Below are 19,754 nucleotides of genomic sequence, written 5' to 3' on the forward strand. Positions count from 1 at the left end.
AGAATCATTGACTCATCAATCCTAGAACCATTGACTCATCAATCACAGAATCATTGAGTCACCAATCACAGAATCATTGACTCATCAATCATAGAATCATTGAGTCACCAATCACAGAATCATTGACTCACCAGTCACAGAACCATTGGCTCATCAGTCACAGAACCATTGGCTCATCAGTCACAGAACCATTGGCTCATCAATCACAGAATCATTGACTCATCAATCCTAGAACCATTGACTCATCCGTCACTGAATCATTGACTCAATCATTGAGTCATAGAATCCAGAGAAGGGCAACAAGGCTGGGGAGGGGTCTGGAGCACAGCCCTGTGAGGAGAGGCTGAGGGAGCTGGGGTTGCTTAGCCTGCAGAAGAGGAGGCTCAGGGGAGACCTTCTTGCTCTCTCCAGCTCCCTGAAGGGAGGCTGGAGCCAGGTGGGGGTTGGGCTCTTCTTCCAGGCAACCAGCACCAGAACAAGAGGACACAGTCTCAAGCTGTGCCAGGGGAAGTTCAGGCTGGATGTCAGGAAGAAGTTCTTCATAGAAAGAGTGATTGGCCATTGGGATGTGCTGCCCAGGGAGGTGGTGGAGTCCCCAGCCCTGGAGGTGTTTAGGAAGAGCCTGGATGAGGCACTTGGTGCCATGGTTTAGTTGATCAGATGGTGCTGGGTGTTGATTGGACTTGGTGATCTCAAAGGTCTTTTCTGACCTGGTTAATCCTATCCTATCCTATCCTATCCTATCCTATCCTATCCTATCCTATCCTATCCTATCCTATCCTATCCTATCCTATCCTATCCTATCCTATCCTATCCATTGAATCACAGAATCATTGAGTCATTGAATCATTGAGTCATTGAATCTTTGAATCAGGGAATCAATGAATCAGGGAATCAATGAATCAGAGATTCATTGAATCATGGAATCATTGAATCATGGAATCATTGAATCACAGAATGGTCCAGGCCCAAGGGACCTCCAAAGCTCATCCAGTCCAATCCCCCCACAGTCAGCAGGGACATCCCCAACCAGATCAGGCTGCCCAGAGCCTCTTTGAATATCTCCAGGGAAGGAGCCACCTCCCTGGGCAACCTGTTCCAGTGTCCCACCACCCCCATAGTGAAGAACTCCTTCCTGCTATCCAATCTCACTCTGCCCTTCTCTAGTTTGAAGCCATTGCCCCTGGTGCTGTCCCTGCAGGCCTTTGCAAGCAGTCTCTCTCCATCTTTCCTGTAGCCTGCTTCAGGCACTGGCAGGCTGCTATTAGGTCTCCCCAGAGCCTTCCCTTCTCCAGACTGAACATCCCTAGCTCCCTCAGAGCTGCTCCAACCCCCTGATCCTTTTGGTGGCCTCCTCTGGAGCCACTCCATCAGGTCCAGGTCCTTCCTGTGTTGAGGGCTCCAGACCTGCACACAGCTCTCCAGGTGAGGTCTCCCCAGAGCAGAGCCAAGTGGCAGAATCACCTCTCTGGATCTGCTGGCAGTGCATCCTTTGATGCAGCCCAGGATGTGATTGGCCTTCTGGGCTGCAAGCACAGCATCCAAACCTCTGCTGCCCACCTGGGCACCTGGCTGGCTCGAGGGCTGCTTGCGAGGGACGCTGTGTGGGCACCACAAAGTGCCCACCAGTGGGGTTCCTCCCAGCTGGGTGCTCAGGAGGGAAGCAGGGTGATGAGTTCAGAGACTCCCAGATGGGTTTGGGTTGGAAGAGACCTTTCAGGGTCATCGAGTCCAACCCTCCTGCAGTCAGCAGGGACACCTACAACTCAGGGCAGGTTGCTCAGAGCCCCATCAAGCCTGACCTTGAGTGCCTCCAGCTGGCCCTGGCCCAAGATCTCCTACCTTTGGCAGTGCCCTGGCAGTTGGGAGCCATCAAACTGGCCCCATGGGCCATGCCAGCTGGTTCCTGGTGCCCTTCCCCAGCTGGAGAGGGTTGGGAGGGGCTGAAATTGCTCTTTTCTCCCCACCCCAGGTTTGATCCAAGACAACGACAGCTTGAACGGCTCCTACTTGGACCCCAACTACCAGTCTATAAAGTGGCAGCCACACCAGCAGAACAAGTGGGCAACTCTCTATGATGCCAACTACAAGGAGCTGTGAGTAATCCCCCACCTGTGGAGAAAGGCAGAGCCCCCTCTCACCTCTGGGGCCACCTCTGGACGGGGCGCTTCGGGCCAGGCTTTAGCGGCCGTGGTGGCCTGAGGGCGGTGGTCGGACTGTGAGGTCTTCTCCAACCCAAACCATTCTGTGGTTCTGTCTGGTGGTGGCAAGGGATGGGGCTTGGGGCCTCGTGAGATGGGGGCAAGGGCTGTCCTGGGCTCCCCCTTGTCCTCTCATGCCACCTGGGCTGTGCTGGGGATGACCTCTCTGCTCTGCCTTTGCCCTTGGGAAAGTGACCTGTGGAGGGCTGGGGCTGGTTCTGCAGGAGCCAGCAGCAGGAGTGGATTTGGTGGTGGTTCAGCAGCCATGCAAGGGTTTGATTGACAAATCCAACCTTGTCCTGAGCATGGTTTGGACCAGCAACACCCTCTCCTTCTGCCCAGACTTACCTGGATCTAGAAACGATGAGCAAGAATCTCTGGAGACTTTCCAGACCCACCTGGACACATCCCTGTGTGGCCTGCCCTGGGTCACCCAGCTGTGGCAGGGGAGGGTTGGACTGGATGCTCTCCAGAGGTCTCTTCCAACCCCTAGCAGGCTGGGATTCTGGGATTTCCCAGGCTGTGCATAGCAGGGATGGCTGGAGGTGACCTAGAGCCACTTCAGCACCTGAGAGCTACACTGAAGAGCCTGAGGAAGAGGAATGGGAGTGGTTGATGGGCAGAGGAGGAAAGGAGGAGGGAAAGAAAGGACAAAGGAAGGGGCTGGGGAAAGCTGGGAAGCCAGGAGGGACATTGAACATGAACATGAGCCAGCAGTGTGCCCAGGGGGCCAAGAAGGCCAAGGGCATCCTGGCCTGCATCAGGAACAGTGTGGCCAGCAGGAGCAGGGAGGTCATTGTGCCCTGTGCTCAGCTCTGGTTAGGCCACACCTTGAGTCCTGTGTCCAGTTCTGGGCTCCTCAGTTGAGGAAAGATGTTGAGATGCTGGAAGGTGTCCAGAGAAGGGCAACAAAGCTGGGGAGGGGTCTGGAGCACAGCCCTGGGAGGAGAGGCTGAGGGAGCTGGGGTTGCTTAGCCTGCAGAAGAGGCGGCTCAGGGGAGACCTTCTTGCTCTCTGCAAGTCCCTGAAGGGAGGTTGGAGCCAGGTGGGGGTTGGGCTCTTCTCCCAGGCACCCAGCACCAGAACAAGAGGACACAGTCTCAAGCTGTGCCAGGGGAGGTTCAGGCTGGAGGTTAGGAAGAAGTTCTTCATAGAAAGAGAGATTGGCCATGGGAATGTGCTGCCCAGGGAGGTGGTGGAGTCCCCATCCCTGGAGGTGTTTAGGAAGAGCCTGGATGAAGCACTTGGTGCCATGGTTGAGTTGATTAGATGGTGCTGGGTGATAGGTTGGGCTTGGTGAGCTCAAAGGTCTTTTCCAACCAGGTCTGGTCTCTTTTCTTCTCTTCTCTTCTCTCTTCTCTTCTCTTCTCTTCTCTTCTCTTCTCTTCTCTTCTCTTCTCTTCTCTTCTCTTCTCTTCTCTTCTCTTCTCTTCTCTTCTCTTCTCTTCTCTTCTCTTCTCTTCTCTTCTCTTCTCTTCTCTTCTCTTCTCTTCTCTTCTCTTCTCTTCTCTTCTCTTCTCTTCTCTTCTCCTGTTCTACTCTATTCTATTAAGGTGGCACAGGGTGGGGAGTTGTGTGGAGGGGAAAGCTGGGGTGGGTGGTGGAGCAGAGAGTGGCTGCATGGGGCTGGAAGGAGAGGCTGGAGCAGGGCAGGGTGGGGGCAAGGCATGGAGAAGCTGCTGAGGGAGGGAGGAGTGCTCAGGAGGAAACCGCTCTGGAGCCTCCCTGCATTCCTCGGAGGTGACCGAGAGCTGGCAAGCAGCAGGCTGGCTTCCAGGAACTGCTCAGTGAGCAACAGCACCCCCCCTCCACCACCACCCTGCCTTCCTCCCCTCCTCCTCCTCCTCCTGCACAGCTGGAGGCTGGAGAGGGTGCTCTGGGGGGACATGCAGCAAGGCCTTCTCCCTTGCCTGCAACACCGAACAGCCCAAGGCTCTGTCCCACCTTAGCTGGGTGGTGCTCAGGGTGGGAGCAAGGCCAGTGGTGGAGGCCAGGTAGGATCTGTGACATGCAGAAAAGCCCCAGCCCTCCTGAGCACAGATCACAGAAGCCCAGCATGGAAGGGATTGGAAGGGAGCTCTGGAGCTCAGCCAGCCCCAGCCCCCTGCCCCAGCAGGGCACCCCCAGCAGCTTGCCCAGCAGCACAGTGCCCAGGGGGGGTTGCCAGCTCTCCAGACTCCACAACCTCTCAGGGCAGCCAGATCTCCCTCTTGGCCAGCCCTGGTCCTAAGACCACTTTTAATGCAGACCTGGTGGTCACAGACCCCCATGGCCAAGAGGACAAATGGTCTCCTGTGGGGCATGAAGAAGAGTGTGGCCAGCAGGTTGAGGAAGGTTCTCCTTCCCCTCTGCTCTGCCCCACTCAGGCCACAGCTGGAGTCCTGGGTCCAGCTCTGGGCTCTCCAATACAGCAGAGATTGGGAGATGCTGGACAGAGCCCAGGGGAGGCTCTGAAGGTGCTGAGGGGCCTGGAGCAGCTCTGTGAGCAGCAAAGGCTGAGAGCCCTGGGGCTGTGGAGCCTGCAGAAGAGCAGCCCCAGAGGGCAGCTGAGCAATGCTCAGCAAGAGCTAAAGGAGCTGGGGGGGGCAAGAGGCTGGGGCCAGACTCTGCTGAGTGGTGCCCAGGGACAGGACAAGGGGCAGAGGGCAGAAGCCAGGAGGTTGCATCTGAGGATGAGGAGAAAGTTGTTTGGGGTGAGGGTGCTGGAGGCCTGGAGCAGGCTGCCCAGAGAGGTTGTGGAGTGTCCTTGTGTGGAGAGCTTGCAACCCCCCCTGGGCACTGTGCTGCTGGGCAAGCTGCTGGGGGTGCCCTGCTGGGGCAGGGGGCTGGGGCTGGCTGGTCTCCAGAGCTCCCTTCCAACCTGCCCCATGCTGGGATTCAGGGATATCTTCTGCTGGAACACAGAGGTGTTGCTGAAAGGCTCCAAACCCCAGCTTCTAACTTCTGCACACCCAGCCCTACCCTGCCCTGTCCTGTGCTTGGGGATCACCTCCCTAATTCCTGCTTTGGGGATTTCAGACAGAAAGCAGAGCAAACCTCCTTCTGTGGCATGTAGGTCATCAGCCCCTTGTGTAATGACCAAATTCCTTTGAGCTGACCTCATGGAGCCTGGAGGAAGCCACGTGCACTTTGTTGTGCTGCTGGATTAAGGGTCGAGGTCAAGGGCTGAGGGATTAAGTTTGCAGCCCCACGCTGACCTTGGGGGATTCTTCCTCCTTCAAGGGCTGGAGCTGAGAGCAGGTAGCTCTAGGAGAGCCTCTGCAAGCTGAGCCTGCAAGGAGGTGGGCCTAGAATGAGGTGGACCTAAAATGAGGTGGACCTACAGTGAGGGGAGCCTGCAGCGAGGGGAACCCAAATGAGGTGGGCTTACAATGAGTTGAACCTCAAATGAAGTGGAGCTACAGTGAGGTGAACCCAAATGAGGTGGGCTTACAATGAGTTGAACCTCAAATGAAGTGGAGCTACAGTGAGGTGAACCCAAATGAGGTGGGCTTACAATGAGTTGAACCTCAAATGAAGTGGAGCTACAGTGAGGTGAACCCAAATGAGGTGGGCTTACAATGAGTTGAACCTCAAATGAAGTGGACCTACAATGAGGTGAGCCTACAGTGAGCTGGACTTACAAGGAGGTGGACCTAAATGAGGTGGATCTCAAAGAGATGGACCTCAAATGAGGTGAACCTACAGTGAGGTTGAACCTACAGTGAGGTGGACTTACAAGGAGGTGGACCTAAGTGAGCTGGACCTAAAAGAGATGGACCTAAAATGTGGTGGGCCTACAGTGAGGTGAACCTAAAATGAGGTGAGCCTACAGTGAGGTGGACTTACAATGAGGTGGACTTACAATGAGGTGGACTTACAATGAGGTGGACTTACAATGAGGTGGACTTAAGGGAGGTGGACCTAAAATGAGGTGGACCTACAGTGAGGTGAACCTACAATGAGGTGAACCTCCAGTGAGCTGGACCTGCAGTGAGGTGGACCTAAAATGTGGTGGACCTGGAGTGAGGTGAGCCTACAGTGAGGTGGACTTAAGTGTGGTGGACCTACAGTGAGGTGAACCTACAGTGAGGTGGACCCAAATGAGGTGAGCCTGCAAGGAGGTGAACTTTCAGTGAGGAGATCCTACACCTACAATGGAAGATCTCTTCTGGCACAGCACTGAATACCCCTGTGATAGCCACCCAAAGCTCTGCCTCCTCCTCCTCCTCCTTCTGCAGTGGTGTTTTTGGGGGTGCCTAACTCATGTTTCAGCAGGCAGATGTCCTCTCCTCCCTCTCTGCCTCTGTGTTGTGCTCAGCCAGCTGGCAGGCATCTCTGCCTCTTCAAGGCCCAGGCACCCCCAGCTTTTCTGCTGGGGACTCTCCCCTGGTGTGTGTCTGCCTGGCCCTGCTGTGATGGTCCAGGTGCCCACAACCTCTTCACAGCTCCAGGAATTATCTGAATCCTCTCATTTTTCCCCTACTCTTGTTCTCAAGAGAAGAGACCAGGAAGGTAGGTTGAGGAGCAAGGGAAGCTAGTGGTGTACACAGGATGCTAGGGGTTGGGAGGGACCTCTGAGGATCATCCAGTCCAACCCCCCCCTGCCAGAGCAGGAGCAGAGAAGCCAGCACAGGGCACACAGGAACACATCCAGATGGGGCTTGGAAGGCTCCAGAGCAGGAGACTCCACAACCTCTCTGGGCAGCCTGCTCCAGGGCTCTGGGACCCTCAGGGAAGAAGTTCCTCCTCCTGTTGAGGTGAAACCTCCTGTGCTGGAGTTTCCATCCATTGCCCTTTCTCCTATCACAGAGCCTGTCCCTGTCCCCTCCTTCCTGACCCCCAGCCCTCAGCTATTGATAGGCATTGATCAGATCCCTCTCAGTCTTCTCCTCTGCAGACTGAGCAGCCCCAGGGCTCTCAGCCTCTCCTCACAGGGCAGTGCTGCAGTCCCTTCAGCATCCTCACAGCCCTCCCTTGGTCTCTCTCCAGCAGATCCCTGTCCCTCCTGAACTGGGGGGGCCCAAACTGGACAACTTCAAGGTGGTTGTCAAGAGCTTGGCTCTGAATCCCAGAACTCCAGCATGGTGGGAACTACAGAGGTTGCATTTTGGACCAGGCTTCCTAAAGCCAGGCTGGATTAAGGGAGGTTGCTCCCATGGACTGGAGTAGAGCTGCCTGGAAATCCATGTCTTGGCTTGCTGGGCTTGTGGCTCAGGCTTTGCTGAGCAATCTTAGGCTACAGGAAGCCCAGACCCTATGGATCAGTTGTACTGATGATAGGAAAGCTGGAGAGGGGCTTTTTACCAGGGCCTGTGGGGGCAGGAGAAGGGGAGATGGTTTGAAACCAGGGCAGGGCAGAGTTGGGTTGGACATTGGGAAGAAGCTCTTGGTGATGAGTGTGGTGAGGCACTGGAGTGGACTGCCCAGAGAAGCTGCAGACTCCTCATCTCTGGAAGTGTTTCAGAGCAGGCTGGGTGAAGCTTTGAGCAGCCCAGCAAGAGGTTTCCCTGCCCATGGAACTAGATGATCTTTAGGGTGTCCCCCCCCACCCCCAGCTTCCAACTCAAGCCATTCTGAGATTCCTTTTGGCCTCTTGCACTTGGTTTGTGGTTCACTGAAGCCTCAGAAGTGTTTGCTGGTTTCCAGCAGTGCTGCCAAGGAGGGCTGGAACCAGGCAGTTCCCTGGTCTCCTCCTGACAGCAGGAGCCATTCCTCCTCCTGACAGCATCTTCTGACACATGCCAGCAGGCTGCCTCCTCCCACTCCCTGTCTGCTCACAGCTTGAGGGAAGGCAGCTGGAGAAGGGCAGAGCAGCCCTCAATGGGAACCTCTCCCTGGAGCTGGCCATGAGGCCAGAGCTGCTCTGCTCTGACCCCCAGGAACTGGGCTGGTGCCATTCTCCTCCCAGCAAGCTCTCCACGTGGTCTCCTCTGGAGCTGAGGGCTGTGGGATGGACCAAAGCTTTCAGCCCTGCACAGCCTGGGTGCAAGAAGTGTCAAACAATTAGAGACTCCTAGATTGGCTTTGGGTGGAAGGGACCTTTGAAGCCCATCTAGCCAGACCCCCCTGCAGGGACAGCTCCAACCCCAGCAGGCTGCTCAGAGCCCCCCAACCAACCTGAGCTGCAGTGGTGCCAGGGCTGGGGCAGCTCCCAGCTCTCTCTGGGCAGCCTGGGACAGGCTCTCACCACCCTCAGGGTGAGTCTGAAGCTCCCTCTGTTAGTTCCAAACCATCAGCCCTAGTCCTGGCACAAAGGGCTCTGCTCCAAACTCTGTCCCCAGCCTTCTTCTCAGCTCCTTGAAGCCCTCAAAGGCCACCAGAAGGTCTCCCTGGAGCCTTCTCTCCTCCAGGCTGAACAACCCCAGCTCTCAGCCTGGCCTCACAGCAGAGGGCTTCCAGCCTCTGCTCATTTTTGTCACCCTCCTCTTCTCACCCAGCCAACCCCAGCTGCCAGTGTCCTGCCCCAAGCTGACCTTGCTGCAGATCCCAGACCTCACCAGGGTGATGCACACCAGCCTGACACCTTGCTGGGTGTGCTCTGGGTTATGTGACACAGTGAGGCAGCCTGCTGGCCAGGCTGGCTGAGCCCCATGGGGATGGCTCCCTGAGGTCTCCCTCTGTCATGCTGTGAGTGTGTGCCAGGCAGCTGAAGGGGACCAGCCACGGTGCTGAGCTGTGGAAGCACTGCTGGGGCTGTGTCAGTCTGCTGTGGACCAGGCAGCATCCTGCAGGTTCCTCCCTCCTGGTCTTGTTGTGTCCTGGAAGAGCAAGCAAGCAGAGGGCTGCATGGGATTGGTGAGTGAGCCTTTGAAGCAGAAGGTCTCCAGACAGTTTGTCTTTGGAATGGTTGAGACATTGGGGAACCTGGAAGGCAGGAGAAGGCAAAAGGGGGGGGGGGGGGGGGGGGCAGATTTTCCTTCCAGAGAAGAAACACCTGAGGAGCATGAGGATGCCACTGACAGCCCTGCTCTTGCCACTGCTCCCCCTCTAGTTCCCTGGCAGCAGAGACACCTTCCCTCCAGCCCCTCCACATGAAGATGCCAGATGTGGCTGTGGGGAATACTGATTCTGACCTCTGGATGAGGAGAAACCAACCCTCCTCTGATCCCAGCCCCCTGAGTCCTGCAGCCATGCCAGGTCAGCTTGTCTGGGGGCTCTGAGCAGCCCAAGGGACTAGGAGCCCCTGAATAGTGCCTTCAACACAAAGCAGTCTCTGGTTGTAGGCTCAGTGTAGGAAAGATGTGGAGGTGCTGGAAGGTGGCCAGAGAAGGGCAACAAAGCTGGGGAGGGGTCTGGAGCACAGCCCTGGGAGGAGAGGCTGAGGGAGCTGGGGTTGCTTAGCCTGCAGAAGAGGAGGCTCAGGGGAGACCTTCTTGCTCTCTACAACTACCTGAAGGGAGGTTGTAGCCGGGGGGGGTTGGGCTCTTCTCCCAGGCAAGCAGCACCAGAACAAGAGGCCACAGTCTCAAGCTGTGCCAGGGGAGGTTTAGGCTGGAGGTGAGGAAGAAATTCTTCCCAGCAAAGGAGATTGGCCATGGGAATGTGCTGCCCAGGGAGGTGGTGGAGTCCCCATCCCTGGAGGTGTTTAAAACCAGCCTGGATGGGGTGCTGGGTGCCATGGTTTAGTTGGTTAGGTGGTGTTGGGTGATAGGTTGGGCTTGGTGATCTCTGAGGACTCCTCCAACCTGGTTAATTCTATTCTAGTCTAGTCTAGTCTAGTCTATTCTGTTCTATTCTATTCTATTCTGTTCTGTTCTGTTCTGTTCTATTCTGTTCTATTCTGTTCTGTTCTGTTCTATTCTATTCTATTCTATTTTATTCTATTCTGTTCTGTTCTGTCCTCTGAGAGCAGCTCCTTGGCTTGGACAGAGGTGATGAGCTGCAGGCAGAGGGCAGGGGAGATCCAGGACCTCTCTGGTACCCAGAGAGCAGCATCTACCCCAGCTCAGGGATCCCACTTTGAGGGATGCCCAAACAACAGCCACCAGGAGAACTCAGAGAAGAGGAACCTCTGAGAAAAGAACTCTGGAGGGGCCAGGCATTTCTAGAAGACAGAGGAGGAGGAGGAGGAGCTGTCTCTGCTCTCTCAACACAGGCATTTAGCAGCCATCACTCTGAGTGACATTAACCAGAGCACAGTTGGGAAGTGTCTGTAGTTTGGAAGCTCAGCCAGACCCTCCCTCTCCTCAGCCTTCCCTGGCAACAAGCAGTGGGGGGACTGCTGAGGACTTGGGGGGTCCTGAGTAGACCAGAGGCAGAGGTGGCTCTGGAAGCAGTTGTGAGGCTCCAGCACCCCTGGGGGGGGGAGTGTGGAGGGTGCTCAGGCCCCAGCCCAAGCCACAGCTTTCCATCAGGAGAGCTTCAGCTGGAGGTCAGAGCTGAGGTTAGGAGGAGGGTGAGTGAGGAGGGGAATTCCTCTCATGCCTCTGGGCTAAGGTAGTGCTCTGCTCCCACTGTCTGGTTTGTGTTTGGGCCATGGCATGGCAGCTCCAGTCCCTTGGGTGCAAGACAGGAGGAGGTGCTCCTGGCCACCCCAGACTGTTCATGGCTGCCTGGAAATGCCCACTGGGGTTAGTCTGCCTCAAGTGTGTGGGGGAGGAGAATGGCTTTGTCCACAGAAGAAAGGAGAGGACACCACAGACTCACACACAACCCCAGCATGGAGGGGTTGTAAGGGAGCTCTGGAGACCACCCAGCCCAAGCCCCCTGCCCCAGCAGGGCACCCCCAGCAGCTTGCCCAGCAGCACAGTGCCCAGGGGGGGTTGCCAGCTCTCCACACAAGGACACTCCACAACCTCTCTGGGCAGCCTGCTCCAGGCCTCCAGCACCCTCACCCCAAACAACTTTCTCCTCAGCTTCAGAGGCAACCTCCTGCCTGCCACTTTGTGCCCTCTGCCCCTTGGCCTGGCCCTGGGCACCACTCAGCAGAGTCTGGCCCCAGCCTCTTGCCCCCCCACAGCTCCTTTAGCTCTTGCTGAGCATTGCTCAGCTGCCCTCTGGGGCTGCTCTCCTGCAGGTCTTCCATGTCTCCTGCTTGTCAGAGTCTGCTGAGGTCAGCCTCATCCATCCCTGTCAAGTCTGTCCACCTCCTTTTCCATTGCTCTGGGCTGTATCCATCCATCCATCCATCCATCCATCCATCCATCCATCCACCCATCCACCCATCCATCTTTATTAAGATGGAAGTCCAAAGTCCCCAAAAGCTTTGCTTTGGTGGAAGGCTGAAGGCTGATGTCCAAGGGGAGGCTGAGCTCCCCTTCACCTCAGCCAGAGGTCTTTCATCACAGACACTGAGCTTCAGATGATCTGCTACAAGTGCTGGGTGGGAAGGTGTGATGAGAAGCATCTCCTTCCCTCCTCACCCCCCTCCCCAGAGGGTAGGCAACACCCTGGGGGCCCACCAGCCCAGCTCAGGGGGTTTGGATGGTGAGAGAAAGGAGGCTTGATGCAAAGGCCACATAGTTGCCTTGTTGCCATGGTAACCAGCCCATTAAGGAGATGTAGATTAAACCTTCCCAGCTGGTGTGTGTTCATCGGGCTGCAAGGGCCCCCTACTCCTCCTTCTCCTCCTCCTCATTCTCCTTCTCCTCCTCCTCCTCCTTCTCCCCCTCCTTCCCCTCCTGCTCCCCCTCTGGAGCTGCCCTGGGAAGCAGGTGGTTGTGATTTCAGCAGGAATCTGCCATGAAGGTGGCCCCAGCTGGAGCAGGACCAGTGGAGGGATGGGATGGGTGAAGAGGAGGTGTGGGACAATCCCCCCCCTAGCCCCCTGCAGTGTCAGCCTGAGCTCATCCTCCCAGTGAGCAGCATTCAGGGCTCTGCCCCAGGCTTTGGGCAGGATGGGAGCTGAGAAGCAGAGCACTGCTGAAGCTGCAAAACCCCTTGAAGGTGATGGAGCCCAAGCCTTCCCCCAGCACTGCCAAGGCACCACCAAGCCATGGCCCTCAGCACCACAGCTCCACTGAAACCCCTCCAGAGATGGAGACTCCACCCTGGACAGCCTGGCTCAGGCCTTGACTACCCTCAAGGGCAAGAAATTGTTCCTCATGGCCAACCTAAACCTCCCCTGGGGCAACCTGAGGCTGTTTCCTCTTGTCCTGGTCACTTGTTCCTTGGCACAAGAGACCAAGAGCTGGCTCCAGCCTCCTTGCAGGGAGCTGTGGGGAGACAGAAGGTCTCCCTTCAGTGTCCTTTTCTCCAGGCTGAACAACTCCAGGGCCCTCAAGCACTCCTCAGAAGTTCTTCAAACCCTTCTCTTTCTCTTATTCTCCTTTTCCTTCTCCTCCCTCTTCTTGTCCTCTTCTTTCTTGTACTCCACAACCACCTTCTCCTCATTCTCCTTCTCCATCCCACTTCTTCTTTTCTTCATTATACTCCAGACCCTTTCCCTTGTTCTCCTTACCCTTCCTCTCCTCCTCCTCCTCCTTCTTGTTCTCCAGGCCCTTCCCCAGCTTCATTGTCCTTCTCTAGACCTGCTCCAGCCCCTCAATGTCCTTCTTGGAGGGAGGGCCCCCAAAACTGCCCCCAGGTGGACATGTGAAGCGGGGGAGCAGCATGGGTTTTGAGGGAAGGATCCAAACTGCTTCCATCCACAAATTCCCCCACGTGGGGAACAGCCCTTCCCACAGGAGCAGAGTGTTCTGGGACCCTTTCAGACTGAGGCAGTTGGGGCTGCTCAGTCTGGAGAGGAGAAGGCTCCCAGGAGACCTCATTGTGGCCTTCCAGGATCTGCAGGGGGCTACAGGAAAGCTGGGGAGGGACTTTTGAGGGTGTCAGGGAGGGATAGGACTGGGGGGGATGGAGCAAAACTAGAAGTGGGGAGATGGAGATTGGCTGTGAGGAAGAAGTTGTTGCCCATGAGGGTGGTGAGAGCCTGGCACAGGCTGCCCAGGGAGGTGGTGGAAGCCTCCTGCCTGGAGGTGTTTGCAGCCAGGCTGGAGGTGGCTGTGGGCAACCTGCTGTGGTGTGAGGTGTCCCTGGCCATGGCAGGGGGTTGGAGCTGGCTGAGCCTTGAGGTCCCTGACAGTTCTGTGACTGTAAGTGCTGGGTGGTGAGGATCCCTCCCCCCTGCTGTGTGTGGCTGGCTGGTGATGGGGAAGGCTGCGTTGCACTGCGGCCGGGGGGGCATCAACACAGAGCAGCCTGAGGAAGCCCTGGTGGCTCATGGCAACAGGAAGGTCATGGGCTCACTGATGCACCCTTCAGACCTCCTAGTCAAGGAGGACATCCAGGAGGTCAGAGCCAGGGGAGCCTTGGGGGGGGGAGGTTGGGAAGCGTCCTCCCGAGCCTGCCCCAGCCTTGGCCGCGGGGGCAGCCTGAGCGAGATGAGAGTCACAGGACCAGGGAATGGCTTGGCTTGGAAGAGACCTGGCAGGTGGTGGAGCCCAAGCCTTCAGCCAGCAGTGCCAGAGAGGGGGTGACCTGCCCAGTGTGTGCAGGGGGCTGCCTTCTCACCCCTGCTGCCTTCCCCCCCAGCCCCATGCTGACCTACCGCGTCGACGCCGACAAGGGCTTCAACTTCTCGGTGGGCGACGACGCCTTCGTCTGCCAGAAGAAGAACCACTTCCAGGTCACTGTCTACATTGGCATGCTGGGGGACCCCAAGTATGTGAAGACCCCAGAGGGCCTGAAACCCTTAGAGTGCTTCTACCTGAAGCTGCACGGAGTGAAGGCAAGCAGGAGCTGAGGGGCCGGCGGGGAGAGGTGGGGATGGGGCCGGGCAGCGCCACAGCTGTGGGGCACTGAGGCGCTGGAGGGGGTCCAGAGGAGGGCAGTGAGGCTGGGGAGGGGTCTGCAGCACCAGGCTGGGGGGGTCTGCAGCACCAGGCTGGGGGGGTCTGCAGCACCAGGCTGGGGAGGGCTCTGCAGCACCAGGCTGGGGAGGGCTCTGCAGCACCAGGCTGGGGAGAGGTCTGCAGCACCAGGCTGGGGAGGGGTCTGCAGCACCAGGCTGGGGAGAGGTCTGCAGCACCAGGCTGGGGAGGGGTCTGCAGCACCAGGCTGGGGAGGGCTCTGCAGCACCAGGCTGGGGAGAGGTCTGCAGCACCAGGCTGGGGAGAGGTCTGCAGCACCAGGCTGGGGAGGGGTCTGCAGCACCAGGCTGGGGAGGGGTCTGCAGCACCAGGCTGGGGGGGTCTGCAGCACCAGGCTGGGGAGGGGTCTGCAGCACCAGGCTGGGGAGGGCTCTGCAGCACAGCCCTGTGAGGAGAGGCTGAGGGAGCTGGGGTTGCTTAGCCTGCAGAAGAGGAGGCTCAGGGGAGACCTTCTTGCTCTCTACAACTCCCTGAAGGGAGGTTGTAGCCAGGGGGGGGTTGGTCTCTTCTCCCAGGCACCCAGCACCAGAACAACAGGACACAGTCTCAAGCTGTGCCAGGGAAGGCTTAGGCAGGGGGTGAGGAGAAAGTTCTTCCCAGCAAGAGAGATTGGCCATGGGAATGTGCTGCCCAGGGAGGTGGTGGAGTTAAGGGGTTGGAAGGGACCTCTGAAGATCACTGAGTCCAACCCCCCTGCCAGAGCAGGAGCATAGAAGCCAGCACAGGGCACACAGGAACACATTCAGATGGGGCTGGGAAGCCTCCAGAGAAGGAGACTCCACAACCTCTCTGGGGAGCCTGCTCCAGTGTTCAGGGAAGGCTTGGCTGTGGCCCTTGGAGCCATGGTTTAGCTGTCAGGAGGTGTTGGGTGCTGGGTACTAAGTTGGACTTGATGATCTCTGAGGTCTTTTCCAACCTGGTCATTGTATGATATTCATGTGGTGCATCATAGAGGAGCATTCAGGAGAGAGCTGAAGGCCAGAACAAGACAGATCCTGAATCAGGAGATGCTGCCTGGGTGTCTCCAGGGCTGCCTCTTGTCCATCTCTGATTCCAGAGGCACTTTGAGAAGATCCTTTCACCCTCACCCACCTCCCACCAAGGGAGGCAGCCGGGCTGGGACAGGGACCACAGCTGGGAGGCTGCAGGGGCAGCTCCACTGAGGCACAGGAGGGCTGGGGTCAAGGAGGGGGGAAGGGGGAAGGTCTCAGCTGCCTACTCTCTGTCACACATCCAACTCTCTTGTTTCTCCAGCTAGAGGCCTTGAACCAGTCCATCAACATCGAGCAGTCCCAGTCTGACCGCAGCAAGCGGCCCTTCAACCCTGTCACGTGAGTCTGGCCATGCTGGGCAAGTGGTGGCACTGCCACTGCTGCCTGGGGGGCCTGGGATGCTGGCCCAGGCTGCCCAGAGAGCTGGGAGATGCCCCAGCCCTGGCCCCACTGCAGGTCAGCTTGGTTGGGGGCTCTGAGCAACCTGCTCGGGTTGGGGCTGCCCCTGCTGACTGCATCAGGGTTGGACTGGATGAGCCCCAAAGCTCCTTCCCCAGGAGCCCCAAAGCTCCTTCCCCAGGAGCCCCAAAGGTCCTTTCCCAGGATCCCCAGAGGTCCTTTCCCCAGGAGCCCCAGAGGTCCTTTCCCAGGAGCCCCAGAGGTCCTTTCCCAGGAGCCCCAAAGGTCCTTTCCCAGGAGCCCCAGAGGTCCTTTTCCTGGAGCCCCAGAGGTCCTTTTCCAGGAGCCCCAAAGGTCCTTTCCCTGGAGCCCCAGAGGTCCTTTTCCAGGAGCCCCAAAGGTCCTTTCCCAGGAGCCCCAGAGGTCCTTTCCCAGGAGCCCCAGAGGTCCTTTCCCAGGAGCCTCAAAGGTCCTTTCCCTGGAGCCCCAAAGGTCCTTTCCCAGGAGCCCCAAAGGTCCTTTTCCAGGAGCCCCAAAGGTCCTTTCCTAGGAGCCCCCAAGGTCCTTTTCCAGGAGCCCCAGAGGTCCTTTTCCAGGAGCCCCAGAGGTCCTTTCCCAGGAGCCCCAAAGGTCCTTTCCCAGGAGCCCCAAAGGTCCTTTTCCAGGAGCCCCAAAGCTCCTTCCCCAGGAGCCCCAGAGGTCCTTTTCCAGGAGCCCCAAAGGTCCTTTTCCAGGAGCCCCCAAGGTCCTTTCCCAGGAGCCCCAAAGGTCCTTTCCCAGGAGCCCCCAAGGTCCTTTCCCAGGAGCCCCCAAGGTCCTTTCCTAGGAGCCCCAAAGGTCCTTTCCCAGGAGCCCCAAAGGTCCTTTCCCTGGAGCCCCAAAGGTCCTTTCCCAGGAGCCCCCAAGGTCCTTTCCCAGGAGCCCCAAAGGTCCTTTCCCAGGAGCCCCCAAGGTCCTTTCCCAGGAGCCCCCAAGGTCCTTTCCTAGGAGCCCCAAAGGTCCTTTCCCAGGAGCCCCCAAGGTCCTTTCCCAGGAGCCCCAAAGATCCTTTCCCAGGAGCCCCAGAGGTCCTTTCCCCACCCAAACCAGTCTGGGGTTCTGTGATTCAAGAGGCCACTGGGGAATGAGAAAGAGCAGGAGGGGGGTGGGAAAGGGGCTGAGCTGGAGGTCTTCTTCCACCTTCCCTGTTTCCTACAGCCAAGTTTTGCTCTCCCTGCACTCCCCACTCTGCTCTGTGCCCAGCCCTACCTCGGTGGAGGAGGCCAGGAGCTGGCCATCCCCCCACAGAGCCTCCTTTCCAGGGCTGTCCTGACTCCCCCCTCTGGTTTGCCTTCCTCAGGGTCAACCTGCCTCCAGAGCAGGTCACCAAGGTCACCGTGGGGAGGCTGCACTTCAGTGAGACCACAGCCAACAACATGAGGAAGAAAGGCAAACCCAACCCAGACCAGAGGTGAGGGGCAGAGCTGCCTTCTCCAGGCCAGTCTGGACACCCAGGGGCTGCAGGTGTGCCAGTGCCCAGGCTGGGGAGCAGGGCTGGAAGGAGAGGGACGGTTGGGACAGCTCCTAAGTTGGTCATCTTTGTGCAAAGGGAAGGAGATGTCTGCTGTGGCCACTGGAAGGCTCTGCCCAGCTCCAGGAGGGGCTGGAGACAGTGTCTGAGGAGGAACTGCTTCCCTGGGAGGCTCCCAGGGCCCTGGAGCAGGCTGCCCAGAGAGGTTGTGGAGTCTCCTGCTCTGGAGCCTTCCCAGCCCCATCTGGATGTGTTCCTGTGTGCCCTGTGCTGGCTTCTCTGCTCCTGCTCTGGCAGGGGGGTTGGACTGGATGATCTCCAGAGGTCCCTTCCAACCCCTGACATTCTGGGAGCCTGGGATCTGGGAGCCTATGATCTGGGATATGGGATCCTGGGAGCCTGGGATCTGAGATCCTGTGAGCCTGGGATCCTGGGATCTGGGATCTGTGAGCCTGGGATCTGAGATCCTGTGAGCCTGGGATCCTGGGATCTGGGATCTGTGAGCCTGGGATCTGTGAGCCTGGGATCCTGTGAGCCTGGGATCCTATGAGCCTGGGATCTGGGATCCTGGGATCCTGTTGGCCTGGGATCTGTGAGCCTGGGATCCTGTCAGCCTGGGATCTGGGATCCTGTCAGCCTGGGATCTGGGATCCTGTTGGCCTGGGATCTGTGAGCCTGGGATCCTGGGATCTGGGATCCTGTCAACCTGGGATCTGTCAGCCTGGGATCTGTCAGCCTGGGGTCTGTGCTCCACATCTCAAGCAGAGGGGAGATGCCCAGCCCAGGCTGCTGGGTTGGTGCTTGGCCCGCAGAAGGGCAGGTTCCTGGGCAGTGGGCAGCGGGCCCTGGGCAGTGCAGGGTGACAGGCAGCCCTCTGTGCCCCCCTGGCAGGTACTTCATGCTGGTGGTGGCCCTGCAGGCCCATGCCCAGAACCAGAGCTACACGCTGGCAGCCCACATCTCCGAGCGCATCATCGTCAGGGTGAGTCCTGCTGCTCCCTCAGCCTCCCCCAGCGCCCCCCACAGCTGCACCCCCCTGCACCTACCTTCCCTACCCTCCTCCCTGTGCCAGTTTCAGCCCACCACACTCTGCTCCTCGGTGCTTTCCCCTCCCCCAGCCCCTTCCCACCCTCTCCAGAGCATCACCCCCTTGGCTGTCACTGCCTCCCCCCGTGCCCTGGGGTCTGCTCCTGCCTTTCCACATCTGCTCAGAGCAGCCTCAGAGCATGGAAGAACCTCTTGGAGGACAAGGAAGGCGTCAAACTCTTTCAAGGGTTGGACCAGTGTCCAGGGTAGAGCTGCTGGGAGTGAGGGAACACTGGTCTGGGGACTGTGCAGCAGGGACAAGGTCTCCAGGGGCAGGAAGACTCCAGGGAGACCTTCTGGTGGCCTTTGAGTGCTTCAAGAGGCTGAGAAGAAGGCTGGGGACAGATTTTGAGCAGGGTCTGTTGTGCCAGGATGAGGGAGGATGGTTTGGAACTAACAGAGGGAGCTTCAGGCAGGAGAGGAGGGAGAAATGTTTGCCCCTGAGGGTGGTGAGAGCCTGTCCCAGGCTGCCCAGAGAGAACTGGGAGCTGCCCCAGCCCTGGCACCACTGCAGCTCAGGGTGGTTGGGGCTCTGAGCAGCCTGCTGTGGTTGGAGCTGTCCCTGCTGACTGCAGGGGGTTGGCCTTCAAGGGCACCTATGCCAGGATCTCATGACCTGGGCTCTTCATCCCCAAAGCTCCATCCTGCTTCCTGCCTGGCTGAACATGTCCCAGTTCCATCTGAGATCTTCCTTGTGCCCATTTCCCTTCTGAGGAGCAAGATGCCATCAGGGCACTTCTGCTTGTGCCAGGCTTTCTCTGGTGGCTGTTTCCCACCTCCCTAACGGGGCCAGCACCACCCAGCAGCCTGGGAGCTCACTGCTGTCATTCTGTTCCATAGAACCATAGAATTGTCAGGGTTGGAAGGGACCTCAAGGCTCAGCCAGCTCCAACCCCCCTGCCATGGCCAGGGACACCTCACACTGCAGCAGGTTGCTCACAGCCACCTCCAGCCTGGCTGCAAACACCTCCAGGCAGGAGGCTTCCACCACCTCCCTGGGCAGCCTGTGCCAGGCTCTCACCACCCTCCTGGGGAACAACTTCTTCCTCACATCCAATCTCCATCTCCCCATTTCTAGTTGTGCTCCATCCCCCCCGAGTCCTATCCCTCCTTGACACCCTCAAAAGTCCCTCCCCAGCTTTCCTGGAGCCCCCTGCAGATCCTGGAAGGCCACAATGAGGTCTCCTGGGAGCCTTCTCCTCTGCAGGCTGATCAGCCCCAGCTGCCTCAGCCTGCCCTCCCAGCAGAGCAGCCCCAGCCCCCTGCCCATGCCTTCTCCTGCTGCCGAGTCCCCCCGCTCCGCGCAGGGACGGGCTTGGAGGCCTCTCCTGCCATCCTCCTTCCGTCTTCACCTCAGGGCTGCTTCTGCCCAGCACCACCCCCAGGCTTCTCTGCCTGCTGCTGCTTTTCACCCTGCTTCCCCTGCTCTCCCCAGGCCTCCAACCCCGGGCAGTTCGAGAGCGACAGCGACGTGCTGTGGCAGCGGGCGCAGCTGCCCGACACCGTCTTCCACCACGGCCGGGTGGGCATCAACACCGACCGGCCTGACGAGGCCCTGGTGGTCCATGGCAACGTGAAGGTCATGGGCTCACTGATGCACCCTTCAGACCTCCGAGTCAAGGAGGACATCCAGGAGGTCAGAGCCAGGGGAGCCTTGGTGGGGGGAGGTTGGGAAGCGTCCTCCCGAGCCTGCCCCAGCCTTGGCCGCGGGGGCAGCCTGAGCGAGATGAGAGTCACAGGACCAGGGAATGGCTTGGCTTGGAAGAGACCTGGC

At 58.4% G+C, this 19,754-nt stretch overlaps 1 protein-coding gene across 1 annotated transcript in view; it reads left to right on the plus strand.

Moving 5' to 3' along the window:
* The window catches only part of MYRF (myelin regulatory factor), an 84,152-nt gene that overhangs the window by 48,434 nt on the left and 15,964 nt on the right, over positions 1 to 19,754 (plus strand). Inside the window, 6 exon segments of the mRNA XM_054171968.1 lie at positions 1,973 to 2,096; positions 13,656 to 13,851; positions 15,248 to 15,324; positions 16,724 to 16,834; positions 17,786 to 17,876; positions 19,416 to 19,616. Coding sequence (XP_054027943.1) covers positions 1,973 to 2,096; positions 13,656 to 13,851; positions 15,248 to 15,324; positions 16,724 to 16,834; positions 17,786 to 17,876; positions 19,416 to 19,616 — 800 coding nt within the window.

This window comes from Dryobates pubescens, chromosome 22 (assembly GCF_014839835.1).
Source record: "Dryobates pubescens isolate bDryPub1 chromosome 22, bDryPub1.pri, whole genome shotgun sequence".
NCBI lineage: Eukaryota > Metazoa > Chordata > Aves > Piciformes > Picidae > Dryobates > Dryobates pubescens.